This window comes from Dasypus novemcinctus, chromosome 21 (genome assembly GCF_030445035.2).
Source record: "Dasypus novemcinctus isolate mDasNov1 chromosome 21, mDasNov1.1.hap2, whole genome shotgun sequence".
Taxonomy (NCBI): domain Eukaryota; kingdom Metazoa; phylum Chordata; class Mammalia; order Cingulata; family Dasypodidae; genus Dasypus; species Dasypus novemcinctus.
In genome coordinates this window covers 20,988,402-21,013,097 of record NC_080693.1, presented here as the reverse complement: position 1 = coordinate 21,013,097, position 24,696 = coordinate 20,988,402, and the positions used below count along the sequence as shown (strand labels likewise).

The 24,696-nt window shown below is 36.2% G+C and overlaps 1 protein-coding gene across 1 annotated transcript in view; it reads left to right on the top strand.

Annotated features, from left to right (window-relative positions):
* Positions 1 to 24,696, top strand: part of MAP2K4 (mitogen-activated protein kinase kinase 4) — a 128,779-nt gene that overhangs the window by 28,253 nt on the left and 75,830 nt on the right. Inside the window, 1 exon segment of the mRNA XM_058283463.2 lies at positions 4,981 to 5,083. Coding sequence (XP_058139446.1) covers positions 4,981 to 5,083 — 103 coding nt within the window.

The following is a 24,696-nucleotide window of genomic DNA, read 5'->3' as shown; positions in this document are numbered from 1 at the left end:
TTAAAAATCTCTACAAGCCATGTATAGTATGGCATCTTTCTTTGCATTGCTTCCCTTCTGTTGCCATACCACATAGTGTTCCAACAAGAATAATTTAAAAAATTATCAGCAGTGTTAGGCTGTCAGAGATCTGGTCCCTCACAATAGTACAGAAATCAGAAGTAATCTTTAAACTACACTGAAGACCTTTATTAATTACAAATATTCTTATTGTTGCCATGATTCAGTATTGTTTCCTCATTTCTATGGCACCAACATTCCCTGTGGTTGATTTGGGAATTATTGAGAAGACTTAAAAATTCTTCTGAAGAAATAAATCACATAAGTAACCTAAATAGCCTAAATGTGTAAAAGGCACACAAACGGAACTCTCAACAACCTATGCTAAACTAAGAAAGGCAAACAGTGAATGGAAATTTATGCCTAAATGTATTTATAACTCAGTTGCTTAGGCAATTCATCACCTGTTAAGAATCAAACCTTATATAGTAATCATCTTTTGGAGCACATTTTACACAGGCACATGCTGATCTTAAAGTAGCATTTGACCACAGACAATACAGTATTCCTTTTATTAGATCAGTTATATGATAATAGAAAAGGCCTATGAAAAGTTCAGAAGTATTTGCCAATGAAAACTTGGATTGGGATCCAATCTTGAAAACTGGGACTAATTTTAGAGGAAGTGATGGTTTGAGAAAATTAAATTCTAAGGGTTAATAACTTTTTAAAAATAGTAGGAACATAAATTGAAATTTAGAAGTGACTAGTTCCAAGATTTTTTCTGGTTCAGAATAATAACAGTACTCTTCCTTTTAGCCAAAGAGTTCTGTATCAGTAATTCCAAAGAACTTTGCAATCATAAATATGAATGAGCACAATTTTGACAAATGCCCCAAATCAAAAGCTTAACACAGCCTGTCATGTGATGTGTGTGTGAAACCACTTGGTAACTTACCCATGATCCCCATATGGTGAAAAACAGGTTAAAGACTAAGATTAAATACAGGACAGGAACAGAGCAAATAAATTATTATGAAAAATTTTAAAAGAAAATACTTAGAACAGCCAGAAGAGCTTAAGAGTTTTTTTCTTAATTATATTTCATGCATTCAGAATCTCTTAAGGCTCTCATCTGGAGTGAGCCTGCCTGCCTCCCTGTCTGCCTACCTATTACCAGTTCAGTATCTCATTTCATTATCCTACTGTAAACACTCTCAAAGCTCCCAAGGAAAGGGAAAAAATAAAAGAGTAAAATCTACAAGACAGAGCAGTGCAATTAGCTATTATGTGGGATGAGCTGATTAAAAACTTTTTATCTTCACAAATTTGATTACTTAATTTTTTTTTTAAAGGAGGTACCAGGGATTGAATCCAGGACCTTGTAAATGGGAAGCAGACCCTCAACTGCTAAGCTATATCTGCTCACTAATGAGAGTTGGGTTTTTCATTTTGTTTGTTTGTATCTGGGATCGAACCCAGGACCTCATACATAGCAGGCAGGTACTCAACCACTTGAGCTACATCTGATCGCCAGTAATGTGTTTGTTTTTGTTTTTTTCTGATTGAAAAATAACTTTCAAAACAAAATAGTCTCTTTAATGTCTGGCTTAATAGTAGGACGCTAGATTTTCATATTTGCTTCTGCATTTGATGACTGGGATATCACTCATCATAAAGTACCTGGAAATTCACTGTACACTCAGAGAGTGGAAAAGACAAATAATGTTTTTATAGGAAAATAATTTTGACCTTATGGACTCTCTGAAAGGTTCTCAGGGATCCCTGGATCACACTGGGAGAACTGCCATGCTATGCTAAACTAAATCAGTATAGGTACTGAACCCTCACCCTTGCATACCACACCCATGTATTTCGTGTTACAGTTTTGGACCCACTACTCTTATACCATCATTTTGAACATGGCTGCAGTTTTCTCCACTGTATGGCTATTCTGTCTATCCAATTACACCTATATATTGTCTGAGTTTGGTGGTTAGTTTTTTGCCCACTATTACAACTACAGTGGCATTAGGCATCCTTGTAAACAAATCTTTATGCAGTGTGTTAGTTTTCTATGGCTGCTGGAACAAAGTAGCACAAACTTGATGGCTTAAAACAACAGAAATATATTCTGTCACAGTTCTGGAGGCTAGAGGTCTAGCCTCACTGGGCCGTTCTTGGGAGAATCTGTTCCTTGCTGCCTTTTCTAGCCTCTGGTGGCTGTGAGCAGTCCTTGGTTGTAGCTGCATCACTCCAGTCTCCTGTCTTCACATTATCTTCTCCTCTGTGTGACTTATCTCCCTCTGCCTTTTGAGTACATTTGTGATGGCATTTACAGCCTACCCAGAAAATGCAGGACCATCTCCTAATCATGATCTTTCACATTATCATGTGTGCAAAAACTTTACCATATAAGGTGATTCACGTTCCAGGGATTAGGACCTGCTATCTTTGGGGGCCACCATTCAGCCCAGTACATTCTGCCCCCTGGTCCCCAGAGTCACATCTGTGCCATGAAAAATACATGTAGCCTATCCCAACATCTCCCAAGCTCTTAACCTATGACAGCATCAACTCAAATCCAAAATTTCATTTAAGTAGAGTCATCTCAAAAGTCCCAAACCTCATTATCAAAATCATCTAGATCAGGTATGGGTAAGACTCTGGTATGATCTGTCCTGGGACAAAATTCCTTACCATCTGTGGCCCTGGAAAACTGGTTATCAGCTTCCAAAATACTGTGGTTAGACAGGCATAGGATAAGAGTTACAGATATTCCTATTCCAAAAGGGAAAAATGAATGGAAGGAAGAAGTCACCAAACAATTTCAAAATCCAGCAAGGCAAATTCCTTTAGGTTTCAAGGATAGGACACAATCCTCGATCTTTAAATATTTCCTAAAGACAAATTTCCAAACAATAAAAGGACATGCTCAGGGAGCAGGTGTAGCTCAGTGGTTGAGTACCTGCCTCCCATATATGAGGTCCCAGTTAAAATTCCTGGTACCTCCTTAAAAAAATTTTTTTTTCATATGTATCCATGGCCCTCACACCGGAAATGTTCATTTGTTTTTACACCAGAATGTGTTAGTGGTTCTTTTCCTGCCTTACATCAACATGCTATCATTAAATAAGTAAAAACTGAATTTGCCAATGTCATACAAACAAATGTTTTTTTAATATATACATATTAAATATTTATTCCCGCCCCCCCCCCCCCGCGACTTACTTGCTGTCTGCTCTCTGTGTCCATTCGCTGTGCGTTCTTTTATGTCTGCTTATCTCCCTTTGTTGCATCATCTTGCTGCGCCAGCTCTCTGTGGACGTGGGCTGTCAGCTCTCCGTGGGTGCAGGCCAGTTTTGCCTTCACAAGGAGGCCCTGGTATGCAAACCCAGGGCCTCCCAAATGGTAGATGGGAGCCCAATCAATTGAGCCACAGCTGCTTCCCTGTTTTATGTATTTTTGGTGTTAGTAAATACTTTTTCATATTTTTTCCCCTTACTTTTGCTTTTCTGTTCATATCTTTGCCCATTTCTCTGTATTTCTCAGTAAGGGTTTTTTTCAGGTTTTCATTTAAATTTTTAAGTTTTTTTTTGGTAATTTAGAGAAATTGTATTTTTATATAGTTAAATCTTTTTTTCATGGAGTATCTTTTGTATGTATAGTTTAAATGTTCTACCTCTCCTTACTGTTAGATAAATGTGAAAGGGCAAACATCAATTCTGTTACAAATTCTTGTACCATCTTCATTTCTGAAAATGCACATGTCTGGTTTTCTTGGGAGTTCATATTATATGGGAGAAAGGCCCATCCCAGAAGCCTGCTCTAGGAGCCCTGGCAAGGAGCTCTGGACTCTGTGCCTTTGCAGTCCTCTTTTCCTGGTGTTCCTCACTCAAACCTTTGAAACTCATGGAAAACACCAGCCTGAATAGCTTGAGCCCCCTAATAAGTGTCCTGAATCCACTGCAGTGGGTAAGTGTTTGGATTGCACAGGTGTTCTTGGAGTAGGTAGATATATGTATAATAAACTGTAAGGAGTAGTGTTGCTAAAAGTATCCTTAATATGAACAGTGAAACCAAGTTTTGTTGCAAATGTTTAAAGATTAAATTCTGTTATAGAGTATCCATATATTAGAATCCTAAAGAGATGATCTTGTGAGAAGATTTATGATATTGAAAGAAATATGTTTAGTGAATTAAGCATTTTACAGAACAGTGTCAATGGTTCAATTTTATTTTTAAGGAGGAAAAAAATACATGTCTATCTATCTATAGAAAGACTTCTGCAGGAGAAAGTACACATTATTTTGGGGTAGTCAGTTTTATAGGTGATTGTTGTTTTCCTTATCTTTGCTGAATTTTCTGACTTTTCCATAATGAATGTGCTTTACCTGTGCAATAAAAATGTAGATATGGCCTGTCTGCCTCCCCTCCTCCCCCAAAGAAACTACTTCAGATAAATGATTTTTAATTACCAATGTTATTAAGTGGAAGTTGACTATGCCATGACATTCTAAGTCCATTCTGGTTGTAGAGTGCTTCAGAGTCTTCACTTAGTTGTTTATATTAAATATGAGGGAAAATAATTTTTATTAACTTGAAAGCATCAAAGTACAACCAACTGGAAAGGTAGTACTATTTTAGTATATCTTAATATATTGCTAAGATAAATGATTTTTATATTGGTATTTTCATTTATAAGAGTATTAAACCTCTGAATACCAGAAACTTCTTGAAGCACTGAGCATTGTTACTTGTATCGCAGCACTGTAACTTGTGGTTAGTGACAACTTTAGGTAATTTTATTTACTTGTTCTTAATTCTGAGAAATTCTTTGTTGCCTCTTAAAATATCTTATCTTAGCTATACATTAAAACAAGTTGCTGTTCTCCCTTTTGGTATGAGTTTCTTATGCCCTCAGAATAGTACCTATTTTATAGTACTTGAAACTTTTACTTTTTATTTGTTATTTCTCAGGTAAACGCAAAGCACTGAAGTTGAACTTTGCAAATCCACCTTTCAAATCTACAGCAAGGTTTACTCTGAATCCCAATCCTACAGGAGTTCAAAACCCACACATGTGAGTATTCTTGGTAACCAAATTCAAGATTCAACTCAAGCAAAAGTTTTAAAGATACTGTATTTTATAAGTTTTTCAAACCTAAAAGTCAATTTTCATTATTGTATGGATCATTTGAAGTGTGATCATTTGAATTGCAATAGAAAGCTTTTGGTTCTGTAGTCTGAAGTAGAGAAACAACTTGAAGGGAAATAATTGCCAGAGATCCAGATACATTTTTATTCTTTCACTTTCTCTCTTCTTGAACTCTCTGAGAAGATTGTTTACCTCTTCTTACCAGAAGAAAGGATTTCCACTTAAATTGCAAGTTGAATTTAGGAAATTTAACTGTCCCTGATAGATCTGCAGAAATCACCACCACTTGGTGATTCCCATTCTTAATAAACTTATTTCCTATATGGTTTCCATGTCACTGTTAATGGAAGGATTTGGGTACATGTCAATGTATAAGTGTTAGTGACTACTTTAAAAATTTATTCATTGATTATTTTTTATTAAGTAAAGATGTTACAGCATGCCACTGAAAATATTAGAAACATGTCAGTTAATTTAAAATACCTTAAGAATATAGTTTATAGAAATATTTGATTAAATTGAAATGAAGTGATACATTAAATAATAATTCCTTCTCCCCCCCCCCCAAACTGTCATGAACTTGAAGGATCAAAGCAAGTGGGTTTATATTTATATTAATGCCGGTAGAAATAATTTTTAGTTAGTTCTGGTATTTAATAATTCCTCAACAATTTTGCCTTCAAATCTTGTAGAGTAGGGATATATTCTTCAAGAAGAGGCTATTTTCCTTTCTTTTAATGTTGGATTGCAAACAGTAACAAACTGGTAGAAGGCAGAATGTCTTACAATACGGAATATTTTATAATTTTTAAAACAGCAGTGTCTAGAAGATGTGTATGTGTGAGTATATACTCTTGTACTTTGACCTATAACCTTAGAAAGATTGAGAGATATTTTAAAGGAACTCTGGAGTAACAGTTTACTTTCTAGGAGTGCTCTCTGTCAATTTGTATTAGATTGGGATTTATAGTTAGAGTTCTTGTCAGATCTCAGCCTGGAATCCCAGCCTCTTTTTACTTTCTGTGAAGATAGTGGGACTGACACTGAGGAAGAAAACTCTCAGTACTTCTTAACTAGTACAAACTCTAGCAGTGTGGAAATATTTTTTAAGAATTCCTTTTTCATTTCTTAGAATTTTTTGTGACAGCTTGTACAAAATGAATTCTATATTGAACTTAGTCCATTTCTCTTACCTTGGTTGCTGGCTGAACCACATTTTTAATGGGAAATTTATTAGCTTATAGTTCTGAGGTTGTGAAAATGTCCAAATCAAGGCATCATCAGAGATGCTTTTTCACCAAAGTCAGCTACTGGTGATCCTGGCATCCTGCCATGTGGCAAGATAGCCACAGAATTCCCCTCAAGGCTCACTGTCTCCCAGAGCTCAGCTGTGGGTGATCAGGCTTATGGCTTGTCTCTTTCTGGACCTTCTCTCTCCACCTGGCTGTTCTGCCTTCTTCCCGAGCCCAGCAGGGAGCCGTTAGACATATGGCTGATCTCTTCATCCTCGAGCTGCTCCATGGGCCCAGTCCCTTGGGGACTTTGTGCTTCAGCTTTTGCTGCTAGTGATCCTGGAGTCCTCTCTTATGTGGCGGGGTCAAAATGGTGTCTCTGTTTTCTCGGTTTATATGAGACCCAGCAAGATGGTGGAGACCTGTGTCATGCCTCACTGACATTGTCCAATCAAAAGCCATCTAATCAAGTGCTCTAGCCAAGGTCCCTAACTGTATCTAATCAAAAAGCCCCATCTGCACTGCGTTTCTAGGCACAAGAGTGGGTTAGCTCAAGAAGATAATTTTCTTCCATAAATTATTTTGTCCACAAAAGACAAACCAGCATTGTGAAAAACAGAAGTCTACATGAACTCGAAGGCTTTTTCTTGTCTCTGAAATTTTTTGAAGTGGTGGTAGTAATCTCTGCATTTTCTATGGTAGAGCACTTTCACAAAAATGGCAGGGAAAATAGAAATATTTATAGATAAAAATTAGTAGTTGATAATTTAAAACCCCACATGTGTTGAATCCTGCAAGATAATGTCTTAAAGCTTAGATTCTTGTAGGTCTTAAAGTTATAGTTCAGGGGTATTCAATCTCAGCCCCCCCAATTCTGTCCTACCTTAGTGCATTTAATGGTTTTTGTGCATTCCTTAAGTCATAGTGCTCCACTGTGGAAGTGAATCTCTAGCCAGGTGGGAGTGGTAATAGGAGCCCTTGAACTGATTCCCTATGCCTCTCTCTCCTTGAAACTCAGTAGTGTAGTTCTTTTCAAACTGGCCCTTTATAACTGAGATGTGTTGAGTGTTAATTTTGGAGTATTAAGGAAATTAAATTTTTTTTTTCTGTGGAGTTAATGGTTCACCATGGATCTGCTCTCAATGTGATTAAATATATCAGGTAATCATTCATTTTTCCTTTTCTGACAGTCATCTATTGATCCGTACTCTTGCTTTGGAGTGGTTGCATTCTAGGCCTGTTCATAGCAGTTCCTTGGGGCTTGCCTTTATCATTTTTTAAAAATTGCTTACACTCTTCCTGATTTTGAGTCCCTATTTTGGGGATTTTTGTGGTTTCTTTTTTCTGTTTCCACCCTCATTTTGTTGGAATATATCTTCTAATAGCTTCCTGAGAAGAGAGTTCTTTCTTAATAAGTTAGCTTTTTGAATCTTCGTATGTCTGAAGATGTCTTTATGTAGCTCTCATAATAGATTTTAATAGGTAACGAATTCTGGGGTAGAATTTTTTTCGTCAGAATTCTGAAAGCATTGCTTCATTGTTTCCTGTCATACAGGGTTATGGTCAAAAAGTCGGATGCAATTCTGATTCCTGGTTCTTGGAATGTGACCTCTCTGTGTTTGTGGATGATTGTAGGGTATTTTCTTTCTCCCCAGTATCTGAAATCTCACTGTGATCTACACTGGTTTTTTCCTTTTCTCCTCATTCTCCTCCTATCCTTCCTTCCTCCCTACAGTCCTTTCCCTCCTCCTCCCTTCCTTTTGATGAGCCCTTTTAATCTTGTCTTTCATTCTAGAGAAAGAAGTATTATTCTTTCATTCTTTAGATTTTCTCCTGTCTATTAGCTCTCTTACTGGAACTCTTTTTTGGACTGCTTATTTGGAATCCCCATTTTTCTTATTTTCTTATCTTTTTTCCCCTTTAACTTTCCATGCAATCTATTTTTTCTTGTTTTTGGTTGAACCTTGGTTGTTTGATATATATGAGGCTTTGACTGATGTGACTTACAGTGAGGTGAAGGAGAGACATCTGAAGTTTTCTTTTGAATGATTCCCAAATATCAGTATCTGGAGGTCTTTTCTCTTGAACTAATCTTTTTTTTTCCCTCCCCCAAAGGACGAAAAAACTTCACCATTAAGGGTTGACAGGGGGTTAGATTGCATTACTAGGGAAAGGAATATATGTCAATCTAGTCAAAGGAAGCTATGGATGTTTTCATTATACATTGTAGATACTTTGTTTAGTCTGCCTTTCTCCATTTCTTCTCTGTGCCTGGTGTCTCTCTAGTGTAGTTTTTCCAGAATTTACAATCTTGGGTCTCTGCTGAGGCAGAGAAAGGGGTTGCTGGGATCTGGGATCTAATTGCTCCTTATCTAGAATTTCAGTATTGTCCTTAATTTTGATCTCACCCCTCATCCTCTATAGATACTTCCAATGCTTGAGCTTTTCTCGGTTTTTGTAGTGCAAATCAGTTTACCTTTTTTTTGGTATCCCCTGTTGCCAGCAATTTTTAGTTTGAACTCTTTCTTGCTGAATCTGTTAATACTTGTTCATTTATTTTTGAGCTTCTGATAATTAATTCATTTCTTATCTAGTGTGGTCTTTTTACCTAGTCTCTTTGACTTTGTGACTATTTTCATACCATAGCAAAAGTTTGTTTCATTAGAATTTTGAGAGGGAGGTTAGCTGAATGCATGTTTATCTGGAAGTTTCTTTAAGTGGGCTTTTAAAATTAAGCTTCTTGGCTAAAACAATTATGATTCCTTTATAACTGATTATATGAATCTGTGCTTTTCAATTCAGAGATTTTTTTTTTTTTTTAAGAAACAGGTATAACTAGTTAAACTCAACTGAGGGAATAATGATGAATTCTGAATGATTCAGAAAGAAATAGAAAGTATGGTCTTGTTCTTGAATATTTAAATGTGTAGGCAAAGCACTAACACAGTTATTAGAAAGAGTCACGGATAACCCTAAAAAGCTGGGGAAAGGACAGAGTAAATCCAAATTAAATTGAAGAAAAGAAATGATAAACATAAAAGCAGAAGTTGATGAAATGGAAAATGGGCATATAATAGAGAAACTTAGTGAATTCAAAAGTTGGGTTTTGGAAAGATCAGTTTAAAAATGATAAAACACCTATCAGGAAGAGCAAAGAAAAGTGGAAGCCTAAATCAGCACTATTTTATGGGCATTAAAAGCATAATGAGGGAATATAGTGACTAACTTCATCCAATAAATTCATCAATTTGAATGATATAGTCAGAATTTCTTGAAAGATAATCAAAACAGGGAAGCAGATTTGGCTCAACGGATAGAGCGTCCGCCTACCACATGGGAGGTCCAGGGTTCAAACCTAGGGCTTCTTGACCCATGTGGTGAGCTGGCCCATGCACAGTGCTGATGCGTGCAATGAGTGCCATGCCATGCAGGGGTGTCCTCCACATAGGGGAGTCCCATGCACAAGGAGTGTGCCCCATAAGGAGAGCTGCCCCGTGCGATAGAAGTGCAGTCTACCCAGGACTGATGCTGCACACGCAGAGAGCTGACGCAGCAAGATGATGCAACAAAAAGAGACACAGATTTCCCGGTGCTGCTGACAAGAATGTAGGCGGACACAGAAGAACACACAGCAAATGGACACAGAGAGCAGACAACGGGGGCAGGGGGGTGGAATAAATAAAAAGTAAATCTTAAAAAAGAAAAAAAAGAAAATCAAAACTGACTAAAAAAGAAATAGAAGATCTTAATACCCATTATTTGTTAAAATATTGAATTTATCTTTAAAAACTTTTCACAAAGGAAATGTGGAGCCCAGATGGTTTTCCTTGTGTATTTTATCAAACATTAAAGGAAGAAATAAGACTAAACTAACATAAACTCTTCCAGAAAGTAGAGGAGGAAGGAACTTCCCAGCTCATTTTCTGAGGTCAGCAAAACCCTGAATACACACACACACATACACACACTACAGACCACTATACCTCATGGACGTGCACTCAGAAGCACCCAGAAATCCTCAGCAAAATATCAGTAAATTATATCTAGTAATATATAAAAAGGATAATACATCAGCAGTGAAACCAAATGGAATTTATCTTAGTTGGACATTTGAAAATCACCAGTGTTATTTGCTGCATTAATATAATAAAACAAGGGAGAAAAATGTGTAATCATTTCAGTAGATGCCAGTAAAGCATTTGACAAAATTTAATATTTATGACAAAAATTCTTATCAGTTAGTAATAGAGGGGAACTTCCTCAGCCTATTAAAGGACATCTATGAAAAACTACAGCTAATATTATACTTAATAATAAAAGATTTAATGCTTTCTCCGTAAGACTGTCAACAGCACAAGATGTTTGTATTCACCAGTTTTATTTAAATTTTACATGGTACTGGAGGTCCTAGCCAGTGCACCTAAGGCAAGAAAAAGAAATATAAATAAAAGTTCTAAAGTTTGTAAAGAAAGAAGCAATCCAGTCGTTTTTATCTTTTGCAGATGATATAATTGTACATGTAGAAAATCCTAATTTATGTAGTTGTTAGAATTAAGTGACTTTATTGAGGTCACAGGATACATGATCATTATACCAAAATCGGTGGTTTTTTTATTTGCTGGCAACAAAACCTTGGAAAATGAAATTGATGAAATGACTAGTAGTATCAAAAAGCATAAAATATATAAGGAAAATCAGAAGAAAATGTATATGATTTCTATACTGAAAATTGCAAAACATTGCTGAGTGAAATTAAAGAACCGAATGTATGGGAAGATGCCATGTCCATGAATTAGAAGGTACGTTATTATCAGTATGTCTCTTCTTTCTACTGTGATCTATTGATTTCTGTAATCCGAATGAAATCTCAGCAAACTTTTTTTTTAATATAAATTGAGATTTTCAATCTATAATTTTGTGTGAAAATGTAAAGGAGATAGGATAGCCAAAAAAAAAAAGCTTTGTGAAAGAATAACGAAGTTTGGAGAGCTTAAACTCCTGATTCAAAGGTTTGTTATAAAGCTACAGTAATTAAGGATTTGTGGAGAAATAGACAAAGATCAGTGGAATAGAATTAAAAAATCTAGAAAAAGACTGCCTCATACAGTTAATGAATTTTTTTTGTCTTTATTTTTTTACAGTTAATGGATTTTTGACGGAGATGCCTGTACAGTTAGTGGGCGGGGGGAAGGGGGATGGGATAGATTTCATGGTGAAGGAACAATTGGAGGAAGATATGGAAAAGAACAAATCTTGACATCTACTTCATACTATATGCAAAAATTTGTTTTAGGTGGATCATAGACCTAAATATAAAAGCAAAAACTCTAAAAGACTCTTAATATATTTGTAACCTGGTGTAGGCAAAGATATTTTTAACAGGACTAAGAACCACTAAACATGACAAATTAGATTTCATTAAAATAAATTTTTTTGCTCATTAGGAGATACTTAAGAAAATAAAGAGGCAAGCCATTGGCTAGGAGAAAAATATTCATAGTGTATATCTGACAAAAGATTTTATCTAGTATATGTAATGAACTCTTACAACTCAACACACAAAGAACCTAGGTAAACAGACTTGAGCAGATTCTTCATAAAGGAGATATGGGAATGAATAATAAGTACATGAAAAAGTACTTAACAACATTAGTATTCAATGAAATGCACATTAAAACCACAAGGAGATACCACTGTACACCCACCAAAATGAGTGAGATTTAAGAGTGACCACACTGTGTATTGACAAGGAGATGGTGGTACCAGAATTCTCATACATTCTTGGGGGAAAATAAAATGATATCACCACTTTAGAAAACTTTTGAATTGTTTCCTTTAAAGTTAAACATACACCTATCCCATGATGTAGTAATTCTATCCCTTGTTATTTGCCCATGATAAATGCCTGTCCTGAAAAACTTGTATATACATATTTCATAGAAACTATTCTAATAGCTCCCAAAGTAGAAACACCTCAGATGCCCAATAAAGTGAGAATAGATGTCCAAATTATGGTGTATTTTTCAATGGGACACTCCTCAACAATAAAAAATAGCATACTATTGATCCACAACCACATTAACTCTTCAAAACCTTATGCTGAGCGGAGGAAGTCATATACAAAAGAGAAAACACCGATTCCATCTCTCTGAGATTCTAAAATAGGCAAAACTAATCTGTAGTGATAGAAATCAGAGCAATACTTGTCCTCTAGTAGGGGCTGGGAATGGGCTTGGATTGATAGGGATCGCACAAGGAAACCTACTAGGGTAATGGAATGTTCTGTATCTTTTTAGGGTTGTGCGATAGAAAGGTGTATGCATTTGTCAAAATCCATCAAACTGCATTTCACTATGTGTAAATGATAATCCAGTTAAAAAAAAAGCCAGAAAAATAACAATAAAAATATGGTTGAGCAGTATTCCTGGTTTCCTGTGCTTGTTTTAAACAGTCTCTGATGTTAAGGATATGAATAGTTTTTTATTGACTTTAACTCTTATGCCTGTGGAACAATATTGTGGCATTATGTTTTTGTCTGTTTGGTTTCCCTTGTCATGATGTTTGAAAGACAACTAGAGTGAAATTTTTAAAAACTATCAATTATCTTTTTTTAAAAAGATTTATTGTATTTATTTCTCCCCACCCCCTTGTTGTTTCCTTTTGCTGTGTCTGTTCATCTTTTTCGTTTCTTTTAGGAGGCACTGGGAACTGAACCTAGCACCTCCCATGTGGGAGGGAGGCGCCTAATTGCTTAAGCCACCTCCGTCCCCTGCTTTGTTGTGTTTCTTATTATGTTATTCCTCCTGTGACTCTTGTTAAGTTATCTTACTGTGCCAGCTTGCTGCGCTTCCCTGTCGCCCAGCTCACTGTCTTGCCCGTATTCTTTAGAAGGCACTGGGAACCTCTGTTCCCTGCTTTATTGTGTCTCTTATCATGTTTTTCATCTTGTGTCTCTTGTTGTATCATCTTGTTGTGTCAGTTTGCCATGCCTGTCTGTTGTGCCAGCTTGCTGTCTTCTTTAGGAGGCATTGGGAACTGAACCATTGACCTCAGTGTGGTAGGCGGGAGCTCAGTCACTTGAGCCACATCCTTTTCCCTATATCAGTTATCTTTTGAGGATTGCTCTAGAACATTGATTGAGTCACATCAGGTAGAGTGTAACCCCTAAGTACTTAGATTCCTCTAAAAAAGTGTGAGGATAGTCTTTACTGTGCTTTTTAAAAAGTAAAACACATACTAGTGTTTTTTCTTTCTTTCAAAAAAAAAAAAAGAGGAAAACAAATATGGCCCATAATCTTACCATTCAGATAGTTCATACTGTCTTTAAAAAATAAGTAATACATGCTTCTGGTTATATAGTTCAATTGATGTAGAAAATTGTAATATCAAAAGTAGCCTTCATGTCTTCATATTTCCTCCAGAAATAACCCTATTAAGGGAAGATATGTTCCTGCAGAAGTTTTTCATGTATCAGAAAATATGATAATCTACACAAAATCAGTCTTATTGTACACTGCTTTGTACCTGGGTTTTTAAAAAACGTTTATTTTGAATTATTTTGAATTAATTTTAAACTTACAGGACAATACAAATAATACAAAACTTTATACAGAGCACTTGAACATAACCCTACCTTCTCAGATACCCAGAGCCACAAGTTTCAACATACTGCTACTCTTGCTGTGTATCTGTCCTTTTATCTATTGAACATTTGAGAGCTGGTTGCACACACCATACTCCATGAACACAGACTTCATGTACATTTCCTGTGATTCTTATGTTAGTGTGGTTATCAAATTCAGGAAGCTTAATGTTAATAGCTTACATTCTATATTCCAGTTTTTTCTTATATCCCAATAATGTTATTTTGAGCCTGTTCTCCATTCTTAAATCCCTTCCAGGATCATGTATTGCATTTAATTATCACCTCTTTAGTTTACTTTTTTTTTGTTTAATTGTGGAAACATATATACAACATAAATCTTTCCATTCCAACCTCTCCCAAGCATTCCATTCAGTGGGATTAATCAGATTTATAATGTTGCAGTACCCTGACCACTGGCCATTACTATAACTTCCCCTTCATCCAGAACAGAATTGCTACACCTATTTTGTATGAATTCCTCCAGTACCCCTGCTATCCACCCCTGGTTACCTGTACTCTACTTTCTGTCTCCCATGAGTTTACATATTCTCTGATATTTTCTTTGTGATTATCATGGAGCTTATACTTAACCTAAATTTATAACACTTTTGTTTGTGTTGATAACCAATTTAACAACTTCAATAGCATACATAAACTATTCGTATAACTCTCCATCCCCCCTTCTTTAGTTCTTGTCATGAATTATTAGTACTTAATTACACATTATGAGTCAAAACCATTGATTTATCATTATACTTTATGCATTTGCCTTTTAGATCCTGTAGGAAGTAAGAAGTGAAATTATAGTCTAAAAATATAATAATACTGGTATTCATATTTTCCAATATATTTATTTTTTCATGTCATTTCAGTCAGTTGCTTAGTGTCCTTTCAACATGCAGAACTCTCTTTAGATTTTTTGTAGGGCCAGTTTAGTGGCGACAAATTCCTTCAGCTTTTGTTTATCTAGGAATGTCTTAATCTTTCATTATTTTTGAAGGACACGCTTGCTAGATACAGAATTCTCATTTGGCAGTTTTCAACTTTCAGTACTTTAAATATGTCTTCTTATTGCCTTTTTGCCTCCCTTGGTTTCTCCAATAAGAAATCAGCACTTACTCTTATTGAGACTCCTTTATGCATGACACGTTGCTTTTCTCTTGCCACTTGCAGATTTCTCTCTTTTTCTTTGGCATTTGGTTATAACATGATGTGCTGTGGGTCTCTCTGGGTTTAACCAGTTTGCAGTTGATTGAGCAAATGAACTTTGCTCAATGTGTATATTCTTCTCCTTCATTAAATGTGAAAAGTTTTCAGCCATTATTTCTTTGAATGTTCTCTCTACCCATTTATATCTTTCTTCTATTTCTGGGACTCCCACTATGCATGATTGGTTTGCTTGATGGTATCCCAGAGGTTCTTCAGACTGTGTCTTTTCTTCATTCTTCTTTCTGCTCCCCAGACTGAATGATTTCACCTGTTTTCAGATTGACTTATTCTTTCTTCTGCCAGCTCCAGTCTGCTGTTGAACACTTCAAGGGAATTTTTAACTTGGTTACTGTGGTATTTAGCTCTGTTTGCTTCCATTCCATAATGTCCATCTCTCTATTGACATCCTCTTTGTGTTTATCTATCATTATCCTGATTTCCTTTAGCTCTTTGAGCATATTTAGGACCATTTTCTTAAAATCTTTTTCTGCAATGTCCCGGGTTTAATATTCCTCATTGATGATTTCTAATGCTTTAATTTTCACTTCCTGTGTCTTTGTATGTTTTGTAATCTTGTTGAAATCTGGACATTTTAATATTTTAGTGTATCACATGAATTTGAACTCTGCAGCAGCTGTTCCTTAAGCCGTTTCACCTAGTGTTTTGACAGAGCTTTTCTCGAATGCCAGGAGCTAGCAACAACAAATAAAGAAGGGACAAAAAGGAAACACATTCCCCAAACTGACCTATGTGAGTGCTCTGCATTAGGGCTTATCTCTAGCATGAGTTTAGAGAATAGCTCTAGGACAAAATGAATGTGCCTCCTTGATCCTCTCCGGGCATGTCTTGTAAAGATCCTAGAAATTCCTCTATTTGCTTGGTTTCAAATACCTCCTCTTCCCTAGTAAAGAATTTCCTCACAATCCCTGGCTGCTGCATTTTATGTCCTACACTCAACAATCCTTTGCCCCAGGCTGCACGACTTGACTTCTGGCCCCCAGAGTTCTGTAGAAGAGCTTGGTGAGCTGTCCTCTACACTTAAGGGATGGTGTGCCCCTCAGGCCATCACCAGACAGATTGGGCAAGACATATATGCTCCTGGAACCAGGACCAGGCATGTGCACCGGAGTGCTCCGTGGCTGTGCCCTGAGCTGGTGAGGGGTGGGGAGGGGCCACACAGGGCACTGTGAGATCTTTCTTCCCATTTTATGTGCCTTTTTCTTGATTTGGTGCTCTCCCTAATACCGTAGTTCTTTTAACTGTTTTCTGGAGCTTTTGAGAAAGATGTTTTTGCCACTACTTACTGGTTGTTCAAAGCTTCTGTAGGAGGACACAGTCCAGAAGCATCTCACTATGTCATCTTATTTGGGGTAAGGCTCTGTACCTTGATTTTTTTTTCCCACTTAGTAGTTCTTGCAGATACTTCAAAATTAACACATGCCCTATTTTTCTTAACCAATTGTATTGTATATTTACCATACATTGTATAGATCTTACATAAATGACGATTGCAGCCTTGGATATGTTAAGTTGAGAAAAGAAAATAAGCATTGTTTCAAAGAGCAGGTGAAGGTGGGGATTGTGGTCTGCTATGACTAATGGTCTAAGGCTGGTAGGAAGGCTTATTTTATTTGTTGGTAAAAACTCCTGAGGTAGAGTTTTAACTACTGTGATTTCTTATATGCTTGAGGTGAAAGGGTGTTTTTTTTCCCCTTTTCTTCCATTGTTGTCCCTTTTAAATGAGTTATTTTGGCTACAGCAACTTTTGTTTTTTAAGCCATCTTTTTTCTGTATTACAGATCTCGTACATATATGTTATTGAACATTTATAAAATCACAGGGAAAAAATTAAAAAGTAACATTCACCAATCATTTTCCCATTCATGATCACTTAACTTTTTGCATATCCTACTTTTCTTTTTTGTTCCCCCCAACTCTTTTAACTTGAAAAATTTCAAACTCAAAGAAAAGTTCATAAATAGTACAGTGAACATCTGTATACTACCTAGATTCACCAAGTGCTAATGTTTTGCCATATTTGCTTCCTTTTTTTTCTTGTATATTTGTAGTATGTATGTATTTTTTCCATTTAATCATTTGAGAACTAGTTGCTGGTGTTGGGGTGCTTTTGCTCTAAAGACTTCCCCATGTATTTCCTTAAAACAGGGGTTCTTTAACCTTCCATGGACCCCTTTGCCAGTCAGGTGAAAACCACAGACCCCTTACTAAGGCCACACTGTACTGTGTATTATTTAATAAAATACGTCACACTCGCACCGATCCATCCCCACAAGAATAATGTGTTATTTTGGATTTCACTTCAAGCTCCTGGACCCCTTTTTAAAAACCCCTGCCATAGAACAAGAACATTCTCCTGCATAACCACAGTACAAACGTCACTCACAGAAAATTTAACAGTGATACTATACTTTTTTCTAACATGTAGTCCATTTTTACTTTCTCTACCTGTCTTTTGTCTTATCATTAGTGCTGTTAAATTTAATCACTTGATTGATTTGTCAGATTTCTCAGTTGTAAAGGTAAACTTTCCCTTTCAAATTTATAAGCAGGGTGTGATTGTATTACTTGGAGACTGTGAAAAATAATGTGTTTTCGCAAAGGCTTTTTACTCAATGGCTTTAACATCCAATGGTGATTCTTATCTGTACCAATTATTGCTGTGACATTGTAAATTGGTAAATTTTCTGTTTCTATCCTTCCTTTTACAGTTGCTAATTAGATTTTATCTCTAAAGAAAAACTTCCTTTTTCTCCTTTAAAAAAATTTAAGTATCACTGTGGTCTCATGGGTTTTTATTTTATGCAATGTGCTATTATAATCCATTCTTGTAATTATTCATTTTAATGTTCAGATTGTCCCATAATTGGTCAGTGAAGCCTCTCCTGACTCCTCTATGTCCCTGTCAGATTTATCTATCGATTGATGGATCTATCAGCATATATACAACCTAAAATTTCCCCCTTTGCCACATTCAGATATATAATTCAGTGATGTTAATTGCATTCACAATGTTGTGCTACATCAGTTTTTGAGAACATTTTTACTTTATGGCAGAAGACATACTTCTCTCCAGTCCTTGAATCAGCCATTTCTCTAAGTTCACTTTATGATATTTGAAACTATGATCTGAGCCCTATGAGATGCTATTATTTCAAGATCTTTTTAGAACTAGGAAAACTATATTTTTTACCGAAAAAATATAAATACATACTGATACCTCTAATTCCAATCCAAAAAATTCCTTCCTTCCTTCTCCAATGGTTTTAGCTACCATCGGAGATTGGAGTCCATCGGGAAAGGATCTTAAGAAAACACCTGTTGGTTTAAGGCAGCTTTCCTAATCTTTTCCATAGGAAGTAGAACCCAGAAAAACTGTTCTGTGGTTAGGTTTGTGTACAGCTGACACAGGTTAGCCCTGAAGAAGTAGGCAGTCTGTAGCAGTAAGATGCAAACATGAATGTTTGTCTTGTTCACCATAGTCTTCCTTTCCTGGTGATAAAACATTTCTTTCTACCTCAGAAATACTGCTTCAAAATTCTGCAGATTTTTCTAATACCTTCTGTTCACTGAAAATGAATATCAGAATTTGAAGATTTTATATTTGGTGTGTTTGAACAATTCTTGTGGACGTCTTTCTTTTTTCAGTTTCCTCTTTTGCCTCATTTTAGAGCTAAGCAAAAATACTCATTTTGTTGGTAGTGCCAGGAAGCAGGCGGTTTCCCTGGCAACTGACAGACCCAGTTTACTGTGGAAATTTCCGGAATTAACAGAGCTGCATTGCAGAATGATGCATAAAGCAGTATTCATCTAGAGATCCTAACAGTGTGGACTCAGAAGAACAGTTGCAGTGGTGTGCAGGGTATGTGTTATGTTTATTTTCCTGTTTAAGGAGGATTTCGAGTTATTTGGTAAATGGATGGATGAATGCTGAGGAGAGACTAAAACGTGAGACATTTTAGTCTATGCTGTCTTTATAAAATCAAGGCTTAGGTTTAGGGAAAAAGAAGGAAGAAAGAATCTGGAAAGGAAGATGTGTTTGATGGCATTGGGAGGAAATCAAGATCAAAATAAGTGAGGTAGAATGTGATAATGAAATGAGGAGAAAATGCTTCAAAAAATCAGAAAATAGAAGGGTCTTATGGATGGTAGTTCTTGGCACAAGAGAGTATTTAACCAAGGGAGAAATTAGTTGGCATTAGCAAGTTTGAGGAATCAAGTTCCTATGTCGAGGGAGAAAAAAATGTTAAGGTAATTAGTTATTACTTGCCGAAAGATACGTCAACCATGGGAGATGCCCAAGCTGTTAGAGGATGGGGTTTGTTGCCTTCTTAGTGTCCTTACTTAAAGGATAAAAGAACCAGGAAAGGATCATCAGACCCCAATCGCACTCCCTGTTGATTTGTGGAGTATTTTAAGGAAGAAGTCAGAAATGTATCTCAAGATTAAATTCTGGAAATTAAACTGTAAGACATGGGTAAAGTTTCTTATCTTCCTGAATATAAATTGTAGATTTGAAAGAGAAAAGGTTATGAAAATGAATAGATGTCATTTAGATTATTTAAATGGTAGATATCATTTAGATGCATGGATATCATTTAAATCATGTAGCCTGTGAAATACAGTCCATGGCCTAAATCTGGCCCGCTGCTTGTTTTTGTAAATAAAGTTTTATTGGAACATAGCCACGCTCATTTGATTGCATATTGTCTGGGTTGCTTTCATTCCCCAATGGCAGGATTGACTAATTATCACAAAGACTGTATGGCCTGGAGAGCATAAAATATCTGCCCCTTTTCTAAAAATTTGGTGATTCCTGGTTTAGGCGGCATATTAGATTCCTAGAGCTGCTGTAACAAATACCACAAACTTCCTGGCTTAAAACAACAGAAATTTTTAATAATTCTTTCTCAGTTCTAGAGACCAAGATCTAAAATCAAGGTCTTGTCAGGTCCCTGCTGCCTTTGAAGGCTCTAGGGAAGATTCCTTCCTTCCTTTCTTCTTCCAGCTTCTGCACGCCTTTGCTTGTGGCTGCATCATTCCAAGCCCTGCCTTTTCCCTGTGTTTCTGTCTGCTCCTTTTTTTTTTACCTTTTATAAAGACACTTGCCATTGGATTAATTCAGGATGATCTCTTCCTTGAGATCCTTACCTTAATTACATCTACAAAGACCCTTATTCCAAATAAGGTCATAGTCTGAGCTTCCATGTGGACATACCTTTTCTTGGGGACTATAGTTCAGCCTATTATAGATGTTATTGAAGAACTGAGTTTGGTTTCTCATACAATATTCTGTTAAGAATAGCCAACTCTTGTACTTGGCAAGTATCCTTTTGAAATCTGTGAAGAATGTACTCTTTTGGAGAGAAGTTGACGTTGATAGTAAGGCTCTGTTTTCAAGGCAGGGTGATACAGGTCTAGTTAAAACCATAGAAGACAGCCTCTGTGACACAAGCATAAGCAGCAGAGTAAAGGTAGTACTAACATATTCACAGTAGATAAAGCACTAAAAATTCACAGGGCACTGAGAACAAAGTGATTTTGGAATTTTAATGAAAGATAGTTGTAACAAGAATAAGAATTTTGAGGGATGTGGCTTATGGCTAGACTATGACAGTGGGAAAATATGGTTCAAAAAGTAGATTTAATGCAAGGGCAATGAAGATTGTACACATTAGTGTATGTGTCTGTGAGTATGAGACTTGATTCCTGTTGGAAAGTGGTTGGGTGAGGATCAGTGATAGTATTGTGGGAGTATACAAACTGTTGGGCTAGGTAGGAGAGATATTATCTGTTCTTTAAGCCATAGTAATTAGAGTAGGTATTATCAGTCCTTATTTCCTGAGAGTCTTGTTTAGCATATTTGGGTATATTCTTAAATGTTTAAAAAGTAATACATATACCTGGTGAAAAATCAATAAAGAGAAAGGCTGATATAAAAAGCAAAGGCTTCTGCTTCTCCCCAGTCCCATTCCTTTGAGGTAAACACTTCTTACCACTTCTGTTTAATTCTGATGATTATCTCCATAAAGTCTATATAAGGGGTTTCAGTTTAATATGAACAAGTATTAGACCAGGGTCTCTCAAATTACAGATTGAGGCATTAGACCATGGTCTCTCAATTTACAGACATTAGACCAGGGTCTCCAAATTACAGAATGAGGAGTGTTTTCTCTGCAGCTCCATCATCCACAAATAGAATCACTCCATTTCCTCAGATTTTCCTTAGAGAAAATCCTGCCGGCATTTTATGTTTGAATAAACAGTGCCAGCATTTTCCATACTGAGGTGGGGGGGGGGGGGCTGTTGTTACCTAGGTGGACTTTCAGTTAATCCCCATTTTTAGTCCTGTGTTTCACACCTGCCTCTATACCTGTTGACTCCAAATCTGGAATCTCACTTTTCAGTTCCTTTTTGCCACCTGTCATTCAAAAATTTGTTTAACAGGTAAACTAGAGTGCTCAGAATTTTGTCTTTAGCTAGAAACATTATACAAACATTTAAAATTTCCACTTAACTGCATGCATCTTAGCCTTTTAGGCAGAAGAGCTAGGGAGAGTACCAAGGTTAGGCTTGAGGCGTTGAGGAGGTGTTCCTGAAGCCTGGAAATTCAGTTGCTTATAATTTGTCTTAGAAATTAGAAGTAAGGGAAAGAGTTTTTTGGAGTTAATTTTAAATAGAGACTTGATTCATCATTTAGACATTGCCCAGTGCTTATAAGAAACCTTTTATATCCAGCAAGCTTCATCACATAGGAAAGGGCTGATCTGGTTATGAAACCTACTTCTTATTAACATACATTGGAATTCATCTGGCACCCATCTCTTGGCATTGAGAATTAGAGTTCAGAAGAAACTATATAAAATGTGATTTATAACAAAGGATGAATTTTGGACCATAGCAAAAGCCTCTGGATTAGTATCAGAGATTTTAAAGGGCTCATGCATTTCCCCAAATGTTAAAAATGAAATGATCTTATTGTACATAGAGTAAGAAAGCCACTTTGAAGGGCTATATCCACTATATGGGTTGGTGGAACAGAGATAGTAGAATGTTGATTACACAAGATAGAAAGGTTCCCATTTTAGATGTTTTTCCATTGAAAAGTCTCATTTCTCAAGGAAGGCTTAGAAATAGTATTAAGGGAAATTGCGTTTGGATGAAGAGACAGTAATGTCACTAGAATCTTAAGTTTTGGTCACTTGCCCTTCATGAAGTATATTTTGAGATTTGGACTGAATTGAAGATCTTGAAGAAATTAAGCAGTACGGTGGCACTAATAGCTAAGAGAATTGCGTAGGGGGAGGTGGTGGAGCTGCATCTTAAGAGTTTTAGAATAGTAACAGTTGACGCCCCAGAATATTGTAGAATCTACTTTTTTTTTTGGTAGAATCTATTTTTAAATGGTTTGTTAACATTAAGGAAAGAATGGGCTGGACCTTTGCATCCAAATTAGGTATCACTAAGAATAAGCAGTTCCAAAACTTGCCTAATGTACTTTTTTGGAAAATGCTACCAGGGTTGTAGATTAGGAATATGGTGTGGACTGGGTTTATCTTGATTTCAATGTACATGGGCTCAGAGGAGGAACAGTAAACCTAATCCAGGATTTTCAGGGAAGGTTTCCCAGAAGAATAAGACTAAATGAAGTCTGTGTTTCCCTTCTAATTGAATTCTGTTAGTTTGTGATTATGTATATCCAGAATACCAAATTGAGGCGTTAGGAACCTGTGGGAATGGTAGTTTTCTTCTTTCCTTTCTTTAACAAAATTACATGTACTTGAGATACAGTTTTGCACTTATGTTGCATTATATGCTGAACCCTAAATAACTTCAAAGAAAGATTCAAACTCTCTAAAATCTGACTACTATTTGACTATTTTTTTTTAATTAGAAAAGGTGTAGGTTTAAAGAAAAGTCATGCAAAAAATATAGCATTCTTATATACTCTCTTTTTGTTGATACTTTGCATTAGTACGGTACCTTTGTTACAATTGATGAAAGAATATTAAAATATCACTGCTAACAGTAGTCCATCACTTGCTTTAGGTGTGTTTTCCCATATACCACCCTATTATTAACACCTTGTAATTATTTTAGACTTTACCTTTTTATTTTTCCATTGATATCTAGAGTATACATAAGGAAGTAGAGTGTGGTAAGGATTAGTAAGGAATTAAACTGGTTGATCATAGTTTATACTTATGAGCTAAAATTTAAGCAGCCTACAGAGTTAAAAAATATCCTGGATTTCAAGTATGTGTATCATAAAAGATACACTGTAGATAAAATTCGTTTCTTTTTAATCCTTTTCTCGTTGATTTCTAAATTTTAATAAATGTCCCAAAGGAAAAACAAAATCTTGGAAATGTTTCATAGTTATGTGTTTAAAAGTTTCACATAGTAATAGTATTAAAAATTAGCTGCAGGTTATAAATGAAAAGTAGTTAAAACTATTGCCTTTTACTTGCTTCAGACACTAAACTTTTGACTTTGTAAAAGCAATTTCAGATTTGTAATGCTAAATGTAGTATGGGTAGCATGTCCTGCTAAAATATGTACTGAGAAACACAGACGAAAATGCACAACACAAAAATTAAGACAAGTTAATACAAAACTGTATAGGTCTCTACTAATAATAAGGAAGCCAGAATAAAGAAAATAACTTATCCTGAGGAAAAGCGGCTGCCTCTGAGCCACCAGACTCAAAGACCTGAATAGCTACAACCCCTTTCCTGTCCCATCACCCTTCACTTCATCCAGTTAGAAAGTACAACCAGCACAAAATAGCTATAGAGAAGGAGGAGAAATGGATGCTTACCCATTGTATCTGGAAAGTGTGGCCATTGGGAGTGATGTGCCATAGGAGGGAGTAGGGAAGGACCATGGGGCAATACAGACTGAGAACTGTGTTTGCATATTTGCTGCTGTCAGAGTACAGTGTTAGAGGACAAGGAAACCTAGGCTAGGAGAACTAGCCATTGGAGCAGTGATTGGTAATACACGGAGTGCTAATAATACATCTCACATCTGCTTTTAAACTATGGACATGTGATAGGCAAATTCCTGCCACGTAGGTGAGAGGGGCCCAAGGACAGACTTCACACTCTCTCACTGTTCCTTTCAAAAATTTTATTGAGGTCTAATTGATCTACAAGCTGCACATATTTAAAGTGTACAATTTGGTGATAAATTTTGACATATAAACATGAAATTATCATCAGTCAGGGTAGTGAACATACCCACCATCCCCAGTCATTCCCTTTTGCCCATTTGTAGTTTTTATATCTAGATATGGAATTTGTTCTTTTTAAAGTATCTTTCCTGTCTCTGTTTAGCATATTCTGTCCTTCCTTTAGTTTCTTGAACATCCTGAGGACGGTTGTAAATGCTGTTTTATGTTCTTGTCTACTAGTTCTAGCATTTCTTGTCAT